Here is a 15,658-nt window from a genome sequence, read left to right as displayed (position 1 = left end):
TTCATATTAATTCAGTCACAATTAAATGATAGGGAGAGTGTGTTGACCCCATTGCATAGTCCACCACAGATGAGCTAACTAAACTAAAGTAACTAAATAAAGCCTACCCTCATAGCTTACAGTTCTGCTATTCCCAGGATAAGGGTACAGTGCTGCAGAGTGGGTTGTGCATAACTGTCTACCTTGAATTAGGTCCAAGTAACTTGGTAGAAATAACTCTATATATCAGCTGTAATAATTCAGATGGGTTGAGCACAAGATTTTCAAACTGTCACTGAACAGCTGAGTCATACTTGGCATGCATTGATTAATATAATTTCTACAGAAGTCATGACAGCTGGTAAGGGAGCATGCAGAGAGGGATGGTAGCATCTGAAGTCAACAATGTAGGATTCACCGAAGATTGTCAGAACTCTAAAAGCATGTAGCAAATAGCCAGCCAGCAGCTTGAATGATTGCCCCATTCCTTTATTTCTATGTGCATGGATGAACATTTTATTCCCCAGTTATGTTTTTTAAAGGCTGTGAATAGCTGACTGAATAGCAGATCTACATGTGCACGTGGTTTTCAACATGTAGGAATATGTACTTTACATGCACAATTAAGTGTAAACAGAAAATACAGGGAGGGACACTTTGCATAAATAGTTACTGCTGTACAGATTGAATGTAACACTAGGCTGTTTTCTTTAGAAGAGACCAACCAGAAAACTTCAGTGTATCCAGTTATCACTGCAACCCTATCCCTAGCAGGGCTGGCAGCTTGTTTCCAACACACTGATCAAGATGTCCATGAGCCTGCTGCAGACGAGGGACAGTCTCGACTTCCTGAGAACTCTTCTCCTCATTCAGTGTCTGTTTTCAGCAAGAGAGAAGCAAATGATACAGCTGCTGAAAGACTTTTAGTGGATCAGTGTAGCACTTCTCTTTCAAAGCATTCGATCCTTCTCGAAGTGCCAATGGATAAAACTCCCAAATTGTCAGCAGAACCGTCTGAGCAACACTTAACAATGGCTGCAGTCCCAGCAGAGAAAGGGAATAGAAGGAGGAGAAAGTTAAGGAAGAAGAAAACTCTGAGGGCAGCCCATGTGCCGGACAACAGTGATACAGAGCAGGATATGATTGACTTCAAACCTGTCCGGAAAGTCAAGGGTGGAAAGGTTCCTAAAGGAGAAAAAGTTACTCCTCCAAGAGAGGAGGGTGGAGTTACTGCTCAAGCAGAAAGAAACAAAGATGAGAATGACAGCGATGCTTCTCTGGAACTAGTGGAAGTTTCAGCACCTCAGTGTGAGGTGGTTGATGTTGGTTCATCAGCGTCAGGAGATGAGAAACCAGACAGTCCATCAAAGAGGGATTCATGCAACTCTGTGGATCAAGCAGTCCTAGAGGCATCTTGTTCTGGGTATGATGAAGTGAGCTCCACCAGTGAGATTGACACAAATCATAGGAATGATGGGAAAAAAAGGTGAGATTATTGTAGACCTCTGTCAAGTAAAATTATTAATATTACATAGTATTCGTAAGAGGCCTCTCTTTTTTTCCTTTTCCTTTTTTTTTTTTTTTCATTCACAAAGTCTTACATTAGTGACTTCAGGAGTGAAATAAAAGGGAAAATAAAAATGGACTTGTCTTTTTTGGTCAACAAGTGAATGTGTCTTGTTACCAACTAATTTCACTTAATAGAAGAACTGGGCTGCCCTGTTTGGTTTTGAGCTTACCTGTCACAGCATATTTTCTAAGTCCAGAGTCTTGTGTTTTAGAATATTACTTACCCCAGTATTTTGTCTGAAAATGAACTTGCAAAGTCCAATTTCGCTACTGTTTATTTTTTGTCTTACAGTGTGGCTGAGACACAGACTTCCATATCATTCCTAAGAGGATCAAAGAACTCCTCAGGTATATCTTTTAAGCTTTCTTTCCAATGCCTTGTATGTAGTATCTTGCAGGGCTTTGAGTTAAGTCTTGATCAACCTGCTTCCATAAGAGAACTTTGCCCTGAAGATAAAAGCTTGCACTCACAACTAAAGTGGGAAGTGACACATACTCACATCATCTTGCACTGAATGCTTTGTGTCTTCACTCCTCCACATCCTTCTTCCCCTCCCACATGAATGCTATTGTTCCACAGTCTCTGTAGAGCTCTAGGGCAAACAATAATACACTCTCTTTTTAATTCTAAAGATAGTTCTGAACTTAGTCATATGAAGGTCTTTTTAGCACTTTATATTGCCCTCTGTCACATTCACAGTCCTGCTGGAATCCACAATGAAATTTGACTTAAAGGTGCTGAACCCATGAAATAGTTCTGCTGATTGGCAGTACAAACCACAGCAGTGTGTTTTCTTGACAGTGTTCCTATAGTCAAAAGTACATGTCTCTGTCCTACAGAAGTGTCTTCGGAGCCAGGTGAGGATGAAGAACCTACTGAGGGAACTTTTGAGGGACACTTGGCTGCAGTGAATGCTATTCAGATTTTTGGGAATTTGTTGTACACCTGCTCAGCAGACAAAACAGTTTGTGCCTACAATCTCGTTGTAAGTAAGGTTGTGGGAGTAGTGATACATTAATTGCAATCACAAGGTTGTCTTTTGTAATGCCTTACTATGTAGTAAAGGAAGCAGCTGCTTTTTCAAGCCCCTAATTTATTTTATACTATCCTTTTCTTAAAACCTCTCTTCTCCACCTCTCCAACCCCTTCTTCCTGTGAGAGAGACAAGGGGAGATAGATTGCTGCATGTATCCTGATTTTTTTAACAGTCCTACCCTGTTCTGTTAGGTGCCCATTCCAAGAGGTATTATAGGCCTTTATGCTGACAGACTCTGTGCTTTCCTTTTTAGAGCAGGAAGTGTGTGGCCATCTTTGAAGGACATACTTCAAAAGTGAACTGCCTTCTGGTCACTCAGACAAATGGGAAGAATGCTGCCCTCTACACTGGCTCAAGCGACCACACTATCAACTGTTACAATATCAAGGTACTCAAACTCTGTGTTGATTTATTTACATATGCTGCATTTTATACAAGTGTTTCGTTACAAATATAAATTTTAAAAGCCTTTTAAACCTATATGATCTGGACACAAGCAACAGTTCTTACCTCTTTAGAGTAGAGCAGGAAGAAAAAACCTCACAAATAAAACAGCAAACGATTAATGGATTTACTACCCTAATCTTTTGACTAGCTTGTCAGTAGAGTTTTTACTGGAGCAGCATGGCATAATCCCAAATGTTGGGAACACCAAAGTGCAGGATAGCTGTTTGGCCGTGAATCTTACTTTTCTTCCTGTATTTTTAACTTCCATTGCTTATGGAAGGCATTGCTCTCTGCTGTGTCTTTAGAGCAGCTCTAGAGAGAACAGGTATCTGTTATGCTGAGGGTACGTGAAAGAGCAGACCTGAGGCTTCCTGAAGCTGGATATTTGAGGCTAAATGATAAAAAGACTTGCCCAACCTGTTACTTGAAGGACTAGAAAGCAAATATCTGCTTCAGAAAGCAAACTGCCAGAGATCTTAAACCCTTAGTTCCCTGTGGGAAACTTAATAGGGAATTGTCAACCATATAACAGATTCTTTTCATATGTGTGTGTGTGTGTGTGTATATATGTGTGTATATCTATATCTATCTATCTATCTATCTATCTATGTATATTTAGTCAGTAGTCTAAATTTCTATACACATTAAAGGCTGTGACCAGAACAAAGTCTTTAGGGTTATAACTGGTTGCTGAACTACAGTCAAGCCTTACAGATGGTCCTGATTAAAGTGAGGCTCAAACTGCCATGTGACACCAGACTCTCAGATGTTTTTCTCCAGTTCTGTTGGTTTAAAAAGTGAAAGTCATCATTCATTTCAGTTTTTTTTTTCTTGAATTGTTTTCAGTTAATGAAAATCTTTAAGTACTTCTTTCCATTGCTAGACCAAAGAGTGCATGGAACAGTTTAAATTGGAAGATCGAGTGCTCTGTTTACACAGTAGATGGCGGATCCTTTATGCAGGTCTTGCAAATGGCACGGTGGTTACTTTCAGCATAAAGGTAAGTTTGTTTAACTATTGGCACCTGAATGCCTATTGTGATGCTGTTTCTTTCCTCTGTGTTTCTTGCTATTCTTTATCTCCAGTAGTAAATGTATTTTTAATAAACACATTTGGGTATAAATGGTCACTGTTGGCCCCTTTTGGTTGTTTATTTTGTCCATGCATGAAGCTGTCCTATCTGCCTGTCTCTTTGTTTACCTTTCTTTTAGGCGCTGTATTGTTGCATTTTTCCTTAAGGTTCCTCCTGGTCTACATAACATAAGGAGCTTTCTCTTTGATTTGGAAACTTAATTTTTAAGATGCAATTCTTACCACTGCTATTTTGTGTGTTATTAAACTGAAATCAGATGCCATAACAAGCACAACACAAAAAGGACTCAGTGATCTAATCAGTGTCAGCAAAATTTTAATTCTTTCCATTTCTTTCTTCCCCCACTAGAATAATAAACAGGTTGATACCTTTGAATGCCATGGCCCTAGAGCAGTGAGCTGTTTAGCCACAGCTCAGGAAGGAGCACGCAAGTTGTTGGTAGTGGGCTCCTATGACTGCACCATCAGCGTGCGAGACGCACGGAATGGGCTGCTCCTCAGAACCCTGGAAGGTCACAGCAAGACTATTCTCTGCATGAAGGCAAGTGTCTCTGAAAATACATTTTGGACAAAGAATGCTTAAAATGATGAGCAGATTGTGATAGGAAATTGAGGATTTCCCTATTTTAAATTATAAAAACTGAGCAACTTGGTAGAGAAATTCTCTATTTGCCTGCCGTATCTCACGTTCCCAGCTGCCACATCTATGTCTGTATTTTGAACATTTCAGAATTTGTGATTCCATCACTTCCTTGGGCAGCCTGTTCCAATGCCTGATCATCCTTTCAGTGAAGAAACTTTTCCTAATACCATTCTAAACTTCCCCTGGTGCAAGTTGAGGCTGTTTCCTCTTGTCTTGTCACTTTTTAGGGGTCAGGAGCATAATTTTTCTTACATAAGCAGCATATAAATATGCAGCATGTCAAAAATTTCCAAGAGACATTGGGCTTTACTGTGCATGTGCTTGCTTTTTCCTTCATACTCTTGATTGATTTTAAGGCTCTCAAATTTAGGAAATATTACGGTATAACTTTAAACTGAACAGTGTCTTAATATTTTGCTTGCTCATTTCCATATCTGTTACAAAATATAAAACTTTTTTTTTTTTGTAAGGTTGTGAATGATCTGGTATTCAGTGGGTCCAGCGATCAGTCTGTCCATGCCCACAACATTCATGTAAGTCTCATATAAAATGATGGAATGACTTTTGCTACTAAGGCACTGAATTCCTATGCTATAAAGTCAGCATTTCTAGAATATTTGACTGACTAGTAGGACTGATTGCTTCCAGCAAAGGAAGTCTCATGATTTTGTGAATATGACTATGCACTATAGGTAACTCTAGAGGCATGAAGAGGCTACATAAACCTGCTGATTCTTGTCACATGATACACAATGCCTTTTTATCTGGCCATCTTGCTTTTGCAAATATAACTACAAGCATGCTGATAATATGGAAAGGGTTCAAAGAAAAGCCATGTGAGATAGTCTGGTGGAGAAAAAGTTTCTTTATAAGTGGAAGAACTTGAAGAACACTGTGTTCCAAGCTAGATTGTTCAAAAGCATCATGAATGCTTTGTCTCTCCCTCTTTTACACCATCTTCCCTTAGTCCTAGCAGAAGCATTCACGTAGCTATGCAATAAGTTAGATTAAGGAACTTATCAGAGGGAAATTTTACTTGACATAAAAAGAGTACATTTCTGTGTGTTTAGCGATATATATATTTAGTATATTTCTGTGTGTTTTGCTAACTGATCCCTGTGGTTGCATAAATACTGCTAATACTAATAGCATGGTACTAGTTTCAGGATGGGTGGGAATATGTAACTAATGATGGAAACAGAATCAATTAGGTTGGAAAAGACCTCTGAGATCATAGAGAACAGCCTGTGACCAAACACCACCATATCAGCTATACCATGGCATTTTCAGCAACCAATCTTTCCCTAAACGCTTCCAGGGACAGTGACTCCAACACCTCCCAGGGCAGCCCATTCAAAATTCACCCTTTTTGTGAAGAGGTTCTTCCTAGTGTCCAACCTTCCTGGTGCAGCTTGAGGCCATTTCCTCTTGTCCTGTTTCTGGTTGCATTGGAGAAGGAGCTGACTCCTCTTTGGCCACATTCTCCTTTCAGGGAGTTGTAGAGAGTGATAAGGTCCCCCTGAGCCTCCTCCTCTCCAGGTTAAACAAACCCAGCTCCTTCAGCTGCTTCTCATTACACTTGTGCTCCAGCACCCTTCACCAGCTTCTTTCCCTTCTTTGGACTCACTCCAGCACCTCAATGTCCTTCCTGAACTGAGGGGCCCAAAACTGCACACGGCGCTCGAGATGTGGCCTCACGAGTGCCGAGTACAGGGGAAGAATCACTTCCCTGGTCTTGCTGGCCACGCTATTCCTAGGACAGGCCAGGATACCATTGGCTTTTTGGCCACCTGGGCACACTGGTGGCTCATGTTCAGAAACAGAAGAGAAGAGAACTTTACACAGACCCATGCATTTCTATTGTACTGTGATGGCTCTCTGTTAGGATGGGCAAATAAAAGGATAAGTAGTATTTGATCATAATCTATAAGTGCCTTCACAGGGAATGGAATTCTAATAACAGGTGTTTCTGGTTTTGAGTAGTGAGCATTGAAGCTAGCTACCCTATACAGGTTAGGTAAAACCACTTTGTACTTTTATTTAAGAAAAAACAAACCCAACACCTTTTTTACCTTTGCTTTTTCTTGATGCAGACTGGAGAGCTGGTACGGATCTATAAGGGCCATAACCATGCAGTAACGGTTGTGAACATTCTTGGGAAAGTCATGGTGACAGCATGTCTGGATAAATTTGTTCGTGTTTATGAACTACAGGTAAGAAAATAGGTGGTTACTAATGACATTTATCTAATATGTTAATTAGTGATTTTGAAGTCAAATAGAAGTCATCTTTGTACTTTCTGGTCTCTAGCCCGTCTCTCTTTTTCCTGTCACTCTGAATATATAGTTGTCTCACCAGTCAAAATACATGGGTTTTAAAGAATATAACCTGAAACATTTTTTAGAACCTGGGTTATTCCAAGACAATGACAGCTCAGAAAAGTGGGAAAATGTTAGCTTTGTCTGCTGAAAGAACAAGAGCTTAGTTGGACAAAAAGACTCCCAGAAGCAATGTAAGCAAAAGTGAGCTTTTTAAGGTGGCTATAAAGTTTGGAATCCACCATATCAGTTTAGTTGGTACCAAGGAAACTTCTCTTGAAAGTATTGTCATTTACATGTCTGTGGAAAATGGCTCTTAAAAAATGTTGTGCTAATAAATGTCTGTTTCTGTTTCTTTCAAGTCACACGACCGCTTGCAAGTCTATGGAGGCCACTCAGATATGATCATGTGTATGACCATCCATAAGAGCATGGTAACTCCCTTCTTTTCACTGTTCTTAAAGAGAAGGTTGTAATTGCCACAGGTGCATACAAGACAGTTTAATTTCTTCAGATTAAGAAATCAGCCTGCTGCTTGGCTGCATTTCCAAGTTGTTCTCAGTCAAAAAATCAAGTGGCTATAACAGCTTTACATAATATTGTTGTCTGGGGAAAAATCACTGTTCAGCTTACTGCAGTCTTAAAACAATAGCTCTTTTTGCAGTTATGATGACAGTGAAGACACTAGAAATAGTAAAATACTTCTGCTTTTTCAAGTGTCAGTCCTGTTTGACTTTTACTCAAGGGAATCTCACTGGCGAAAAACTTCTCACTGGAGAAAAACTTCACCCACAGCCAAACCTCTAGCAACCTTTGACAGAACATAAACAAAGGTGTGCAGTTGATTCAGATGTACAGGTTTCTTTATGCATCTGCCCTGCAAGATAAGTTTCAGAAGCACTTCTGGATAAATATTTCTTAAAATAGTCTTTAAAAGCACTTATTTGTCTGCATGTCTAGGAATTTGTTTGCAAAGTTACTTTGAGACTGTAAAATGAAAGGTATTGTAGTGATCTGTAATAACAGAAAAGTTAAATCCAAAGGAACAGATTTCCTACTAATTGGAATACCATCTGCCCAAGCATCACATCTCATGTGAGTCAAGCCTGAGGCTTGAGCTGTGCCCCAGCGGTATCTGTCGTGGGCATTCTCAAATCAAAGAGGGGTTCAGATGAGAAGCTTAGTGATGAGTGAAAGGATTTGCATCAGTCTTTCTGAAATTCTCATGTTTTTTCACACAGTTCCTCTCCATCCTTTTTGATATACATAGAACTGGTTAGGTCCTGGAAATACATTCAACTTGACATTTACACCTACATATTTTTTAACTTTAGTGGATAGCACTGTAATTTAAACATTTCTGAACTGTTACACACATGACACTATCAACAATAGGGGTTATGGAAGCATTTCTTATTCATGTGTAGGTTTTTGTGAACTATGAATGCAAATATTAAAAGACTTTGGTTATACCTATTTTTAAATATAGAAGCCTTGCATGCTGATATTTCTTAGCTTTTACCTACACTGAAGTCTCTTTCAAAATTTTACCTTTTTTTTTTTTTTTTTTTATTCCCAGCTTGTTTATCCATAAATGTTTTTTTTACAGATCTACACCGGATGCTATGATGGCAGTGTCAGAGCTGTGAGGCTTAATCTGATGCAAAATTATCGATGCTGGGTAACTAGCAAATTGTATTTAGCCTTCATTTTTTAATTTTCTGGGGGTTGGTCTCTAGTTCCTTAGTCTTGGGTAGGTTGACTTAGATTATTCATGATTTCTTTTAAAAAATGTATATGTGTATTTTTTTAAAAATGTGTATGTATGTGTATTAAAATATTTATCACTTAGGTATTTATCACTAGTTTCATTTTTTTATTGTCTTTGCTGTGTGTATGTGTGTGTATATATATATGTATCTACGTTTGTATATATGTATGTATGTGTATGTGTGCTTTGGGGCAAGTTATTAGTGTGAATTGCTGTTCTTTCTGGCTGTTTTTAGATGTGTAACTGTTTAACACCCAAAACTTTGGCTGAGTGACATAGAAAAGCTGATTTACTGTGTTAAATAAGTTTAATTAAATTCCAAATGACTTTGTCACAGGTAAGCTTAAATCTTGTAAAGGCTTATTTCCTCTCTTCCTCCAGCCATTCCTCGTGATGGTCTAGGCTTGGCTAAAGGCAGGAAAAATTTCTGTAAAGCTGTAATTAAAAGAATAGAGACCACGGAAAATGGAAATGTAATAAGATAAAAAACTTACAGGAGTTGGCAGGCATGTTTACAGTCTTGGAAGAATATTGTGAAATTGCAGGAAGAAAAGCATTAGCAAAAATTGTATTTCCCTGGCTTATTCTGGTGTGTTGTTTTTTCTCCCAGTGGCATGGATGTTCACTGATCTTTGGAGTTGTGGACCATCTGAAACAACACCTGCTAACTGACCACACAAATCCAAATTTTCAGACCCTGAAATGTCGTTGGAAGAACTGTGATGCTTTCTTTACCTCCAGGAAAGGTTCCAAGCAGGTATGTGGTTGAAATAACATGATTGTATTTGGTAATATAAAGTACTTTATATCACCACAATGGTGGGACTTGATCCTATTTCTCTTAAAAAGGGTTAAATTTTTCTAGCCTTGGCAGGCTTAACTGCATGTGGTTACAGTCATCCAAGGCTAACAGGGTTCAGTTCAGCCTGTGGCAGCTGAACAGTGCAGCTATGATAAATTGACATATGGTCAATTTAAAACAGTTTGATCCTAAACTATTACATGGAAATGGTACAATTCTTAAAATATTAAAGAAATTCTACTCAAGATATTAGGATGTTTTTGAAGGAAAAACGTCTTTATAAGATGAACAAACATCTGCCTTGAAAACAGATTTTTATCCTTTTAATTTTTATCCATTGCTATCTCTTTCACTGTTTATTTTTCACATGAAATTGGTTTTACAAACAATCTTTAAATAAGTAGTGCATAAACTTCTGGATAAAAGTTACCACAGAAAGGGGAAAAAATGAAGAAGGCATAAGAATTGGATGAAGTAATGTGGAAAGGATTGGGAGATGGGTGTAAGGAGGGCAGTTACCTATAGACTGATTGGTAAAATCTACATTTTAATCCTTGGCAATATAAACTGCCTTCCTTTGAATGCTTTCCAACATATGGGAAGGATGGAGGTTTCTTCAAGAATTAATGAATAGTAGAATCCTTTATTTCTCTTTAAGTGCTGCTTTGGATATGATGTGTTTATGTAATTTGCTCTTCTAATCAAAAAGAAAACTATTTTTTATTTGCCTTTAATGCTGTGGTATGTGAAACACTTTATATATGTGATTTAATAGCTTGACAATGATAATATTTAGAAGCTTTAAGCCAAAAAATATATGTTAACTAGAATGTCACTTTCATTGACACTTCTGGAATATTTTGCAGTTTTTTGTGCTTTTTTTGTGATGATCATAATGATTTTTTTAAATTCTCTGGTTCTTTTCTAGGATGCTGTAGGACACATTGAAAGACATGCTGAGGATGACAGCAGGATTGACTCATGAAGCTTTTCACCTCCCACATTGGGAAGTAATTTTGTATGTCAGAATTATTCCAAATAACAGCAGTTTCTTACTCCAGTCTTTCCTTTTTCTTTTCCCACTTGGAATGCAAAAACTGAGTGGGGCTGAAATGCATTGCTGTGGAGACTGCAGGTTGTGTTGCACTCTGCAGAAATAAGGCAGGTAATTAAGAGCCCAAGTTCTTGCAAGTTTTTAATTAATTGGTGGATAAGAATGTTCCTTCCTTTTGTCTGCCTTGTTTCTTTGTTGTTTGTCTTTTTTCAGGTGGTTTTGTTTTTTTAAGAAGCATAGTCTTTGGGAAGCTCAAAGGGGTGTTGAAAACTTAGATTACAATAGGTGCTGCTGTTTGCAAACTCAGCTGGAATCCTGTTATGTGTCTAAGACATGTCTAAGGCATGTCTGGTTTTGTTGCATCCAGTTTTATAGCTGATTTTAATAAAATTCTGCAAACCAGAATATCACAAATTCTAACAATGTAACCTGAATATCCAGTGTACATTTTTACTTTCTTCATAAAAAGAAAAGTTATTTTATGGGGACTGGAATAAACTAATTTTTTAATGTTAATTGTAACTTATTTTTTATTCCTTGTGTAAAAGTTGCTATAACTGGCACAATATATACAGTGATAGATATACCATACCTCTTGAGATATTTTGTTTATTTTGAGGAAAGTGATTATTTCTTGAGAGAGATGCCAGTAGCAGCAAAACAGCCAGAACGGTGGCTCTACTCACAGGCTTTGCAATCTTAGTCTTTTCAGTATAGGTCCTAATGTATGGGAAAGAAGTAAGTGGTATCTGTTTTTCTTTTAGTTAAAGGGCAATGTAACCACCACTGCTGTCTTGATAAAATACCATAATTGGATTGCTGATTTTATGTAATCTTAGTGACCGAGCTTTGCAGTCCCATACTCTCTAGCATAGCAAACCAAGAGAAATGCAAAGGCACTGTGTGTCTGAGTGCGTCCACTTTGGTAGTGTTTTGTTTCTGTTGTGAACTGCCTTAATTGGCTTGGGCTATATAAAGTTCACAAAAACTCAACTGGAAAGAATGGAGCAGGATTTTAAAGTCTAAATTTCTCAAGCAGAAGCTGAGGATATGAAATGCATATCACATGTAAAAGTCTTATTTCTCCAAATGCACAGAAAGTACCACAGAGAGGCCAGTGCAGAAGGGAAGACTGTTTCAGCTTGTCAGGGTTCTCCTGCAAGTGTTCCTTGAGCGGGATGGCTTCACCTTGTGAAGCCCAGTGCAATGCCCTTCTGGCACTAGCCATCCTCTCTCCCTTAATGACACTAATTTAGCAAAGAACCCTCTTAACATTGAGACTAATCTAGCAAGGATCTTTGCGTTCACTTTTGCCTAGCTTGCTGCTCAGGATAAAATAAGCAGAGATTTTCCTAAGCTGTGAAGGTGAAACTGAGTTGCTTATACACGAATAAAGTGCCAGTTTTTAAAAAAATCTGAGTAGACTTTTAGTGGGTATCTTTTTCACAACCACTTGCAGACTTGTCAGCCACAGACCAAATAAGTTTTGTAGCCTCATTCTTTGACTGTAAAGAAGCCTTTTTAGGCCAGGAAAGTGAATGATTCAGGAAATCCCATGGATGTTCCACTGCCATCAAATCAAGGAACTTCAGGGCCTTCTCTGGAGCACACTGGTTTTGTATTATTATAGCAGACAAGCAGAATTGCTCTTACACTGATGAATATTTTTTATGAGACAGGAGTAAAATATGAATGAGATGCAATAGCATCCTCCTTCAAAGACATAGGAATCTCTGAGATTCCAGTGCTTTTGTGGTGATTGATTTTGTTTGCTTACTTTTTATTAAGCTGTTTGTGCATAGCAAAATGCCCCAATATGTGGCCCAGACCTCAGGCTGTTCTGAGGATGGTGTTGTTTTGGTTTTTGGGGGATGTGTGTTTGTGGTTTTGGTGTTGGGCTTTTTTAATCTTTCTTTCTGTGGGCTGTGGATGAAGCAATTCAATAGAGAATCAAGTTTGGGGAAGTCTTTAAGTGGTGTAGATGTTTTATAAGGGACAGTGTAATGCTCTGAAGTCTGAGAGCATTTGTTTGGGTTTTTTCATGACCTAAAAGCAGAAGACTGCATAATACTTAAACCATTTCCAAAGATGTTGATATTCAGGAGTTCTTCTGGGAGTTTTTTGAACCACAATGAGGGAGCATAGCATGTAAGTGTGGCATAAGCAGGGTGGGTGTCCTAAGGTTTGTCCTTCATGGACTGTGCTGCAAGTGAAGGTGTGGAGCTGTGTCTGGAGGACAAGCCTGTGGGGCAATAGTGGCATTCTGAAAAATGTGTGTGCGAGTAGATTTTGTTACTTCTCTCTTGTGATTCTTTCAGCTGTTTTCAGGAACATATAAAGATCTTTTTCCCTAGATGTTGCAACAAACAGAGTTATTACACTTTATTTGCATTCCCATTTGCTTTTTGGGTTTATCTTTTCTAGTTGGTGGAAGCAGTCTTTTTTTTTTTTTGTGTGTGTGGTCCATGATATTTCCTTAACTGTCTTGAAAACAGTCCTCCTGAAAAGTGTGGGCTTCTGAAGTCCAGCTTTGGCAGTGGTGTCTTTTGCTACTTTGTTGGTCATTTCAGATACATTGGAAGAATCCTAAAATGGGAAAGAGGTGGGAAAATAGTAGAGCTGCATGAGTGAAAAATTTTGCTTCATAAATCAGAAACATTTTTTTTAAATCCTCAGGGGTTCAGAGAAAAATGCTGTACTGTTTTGTCATGAGGATATCTTAAAAGGAGTTGCTATAAAGTTGTGCAGTTGTGGAAATCCCCCAGCTTCTCTGGAATTCTGTGGAGAGGTTTCCTATTTGTTCAGCTGGAATTCGGTGCAGATTTCACAACTGGCCATTTACTTCTTCTGGAGACAATTGCAGATGCCAAACTAATGTTTGTTTGTTGGTATTCATTAAAGATCCTCTATGGTCTTGCAACTTAGGGTTTTGACTCCTGATATATGTCTAGTTGAAGAATGTAGTAGCTTTGAGAAGGTGGGCTGTTTGTGACATTTAACACAGTCATATTTGCATGAAAAGCAGTACTGCACATCTGAAGCCACTTTCAAGACTATTTATTTTTGATTTTGGTTTGATTTTTTATGCAAGTAAAAAGTTGTGAGTGGAAGAGTGAGTAGAGTGAGGATTTATTTTGTGGTTAGCTGTGGATTGTTTTATTAGTCAGGTGTTTAAAAACAAGTTCTGGACTTGCTGTATGGCTAATTACATATGGCAGCCCTTTGGGGATTGGTCTAGATTAGTTTCTCCTTTCTCCTTCAAATTTCAGAGAAAAATAACAGGTATCTGGCAGTGCAAAACACTCTGGCCTAATGCTGCTGCTGCTGCTTCTGTATGTGGAAGGGGATGGAGGGAAAACTTCTGCATCTCTTGGTACAAAGATGCATTAAATATCCAGGCTTCTGCTTACATTGTGTCACTTACATGTAAATTACAGTCTTTAAACATATTATCAGCACATAAGCTGGCTTCTGCAAAATAGCAGGAGCTTGGCTGTGTGGAGTGTTTGAAGTAGTGCAGTTCTTAATGCACATTTTCAAACAGTACAATCAAACAGTACAATCAGCTGGATCAAGGTAAATGATAACTGCAAACTGCAATAAATGGCAGGGGAAATGTTTTTGTTGGAAAAATACTTTTCCTTTAAGCTGAATTAAAACACAGGTACAGGTGAATCTTCATTTTCAGGTTTGTATGGTACTATAATTCAAGAATCTAAGTTGTCCAGAGTTGCAGAATATGTGAGGAAGGATAAGGAAATTGTTTCAGCTACTGTTTGTAAAATTATTAATCATCAAGGAGCAAACTGTGTAGGTATATATTCTGTTATATGTGCCTGCCAGCTTCTCAGATTTCATTTTGCTGTAATGTTAAACAGTCTTTGGAAAGAATGGAAGTGGAATAAAATAACTTGATTGAATATTTAGTTATTTAAGCTGTGTAGAACATGTGCACAGACTGATCATTGTTTTCTTCGCTCAGTTTGGTACAAAGCTGTGAGTGTAGTAATGAAACTTTACATGAGAAAAGAAGAAATTAAAAAAAAAATAAACTTCTTTATATTGTTACGGTTTGTCTGTTTCTCCTTTGTTTTAAATAGAATGACTTTCATATGATTCGGTAGAACTTGACTTTGTTCTGGATTTTTTCCAGTACTGTGAGTGCTGGATAAAGTCAGACAGGCCACTTTGAAGCTCCAGCACTGGCGGGAATGTTACAGGTGTGCAGAAAACCTCAGACCCAGTTGTTTGGCAAAGAAATGAAACTGTCCACCCAACTGATGCCTCCAAGCTGATGCGCTGTCTGTCTTGCTTCATGGCCCATTGCAAGGGAAGTTCTCTAGAGCTTGTTGCTAGTTCACTCATCAGAACTGTAAGGACTGGTTTTGAGTTGCCAATTAAAAATCCTGATTTTGATCTTTTGACTGATTTGTTTTGTCTCTGAAGATCCCAACCAAGAGCATCTCGGCACTACTTGTATGGAAAATAATAGCTTTGTGGAGGTAAGGCATGGCTGGAAGCCAGGGCTCCAGGTGTTCCAGTCATCCTAAAATTTATTTGGGTTAAAAAACAGTTGAATTAGAAGGAGAATAACTTTTCTTTAGATAAATTATATGATTTCCTTCCTCTCTCAGAGTAAGTTACAGTGCAAGACAGCACTAAGAACTTCATAGTCAAAAGGTTTTCTGCTTCTTAGTGACCTTCCAGTTAAATGTACTACTCACTGGAATAACTTTCAGTGGATGCTAGAATTTGTTTTTTAATTTTTACTTTACATTAGTGGATTGCTTTGCTACTTTTTCCCACTTGACAACTAAGTAAAAGGTTCTCCTGACAAAGTCTGGTCTTCCTTGCATGTTTTGTTTGCCCTTCCATTTTTTATATTGTACCCGTTATCCTTTAATCTGGTAGCAAGGGAACCTCTCAAGTGCTTTCTTTTTTCATTT

At 38.2% G+C, this 15,658-nt stretch overlaps 1 protein-coding gene across 2 annotated transcripts in view; it reads left to right on the top strand.

The window, feature by feature from the left end:
- Positions 1–14,780, top strand: part of ZNF106 (zinc finger protein 106) — a 40,481-nt gene extending 25,701 nt beyond the window's left edge. Inside the window, exons 11-22 of one of the 2 annotated variants that reach the window (XM_036384980.2) lie at positions 697–1,465; positions 1,841–1,896; positions 2,389–2,534; positions 2,839–2,973; positions 3,916–4,032; positions 4,474–4,665; positions 5,238–5,300; positions 6,861–6,980; positions 7,448–7,519; positions 8,695–8,766; positions 9,467–9,613; positions 10,587–14,780. In XM_036384980.2, coding sequence (XP_036240873.2) covers positions 697–1,465; positions 1,841–1,896; positions 2,389–2,534; positions 2,839–2,973; positions 3,916–4,032; positions 4,474–4,665; positions 5,238–5,300; positions 6,861–6,980; positions 7,448–7,519; positions 8,695–8,766; positions 9,467–9,613; positions 10,587–10,643 — 1,946 coding nt within the window. In that variant the 3' untranslated portion in view covers positions 10,644–14,780. Of the gene's footprint in view, positions 1–693; positions 1,466–1,840; positions 1,897–2,388; positions 2,535–2,838; positions 2,974–3,915; positions 4,033–4,473; positions 4,666–5,237; positions 5,301–6,860; positions 6,981–7,447; positions 7,520–8,694; positions 8,767–9,466; positions 9,614–10,586 lie in introns of both variants that reach the window. The other variant, XM_036384981.1, reaches the window with a different exon arrangement.
- Positions 14,781–15,658: the final 878 nt, after the last annotated feature.

This window comes from Molothrus ater, chromosome 6 (genome assembly GCF_012460135.2).
Source record: "Molothrus ater isolate BHLD 08-10-18 breed brown headed cowbird chromosome 6, BPBGC_Mater_1.1, whole genome shotgun sequence".
NCBI classification, from domain to species: domain Eukaryota; kingdom Metazoa; phylum Chordata; class Aves; order Passeriformes; family Icteridae; genus Molothrus; species Molothrus ater.
Note: the sequence above shows the minus strand (reverse complement) of the source record. Positions and strands in the feature narration are given on the sequence as shown.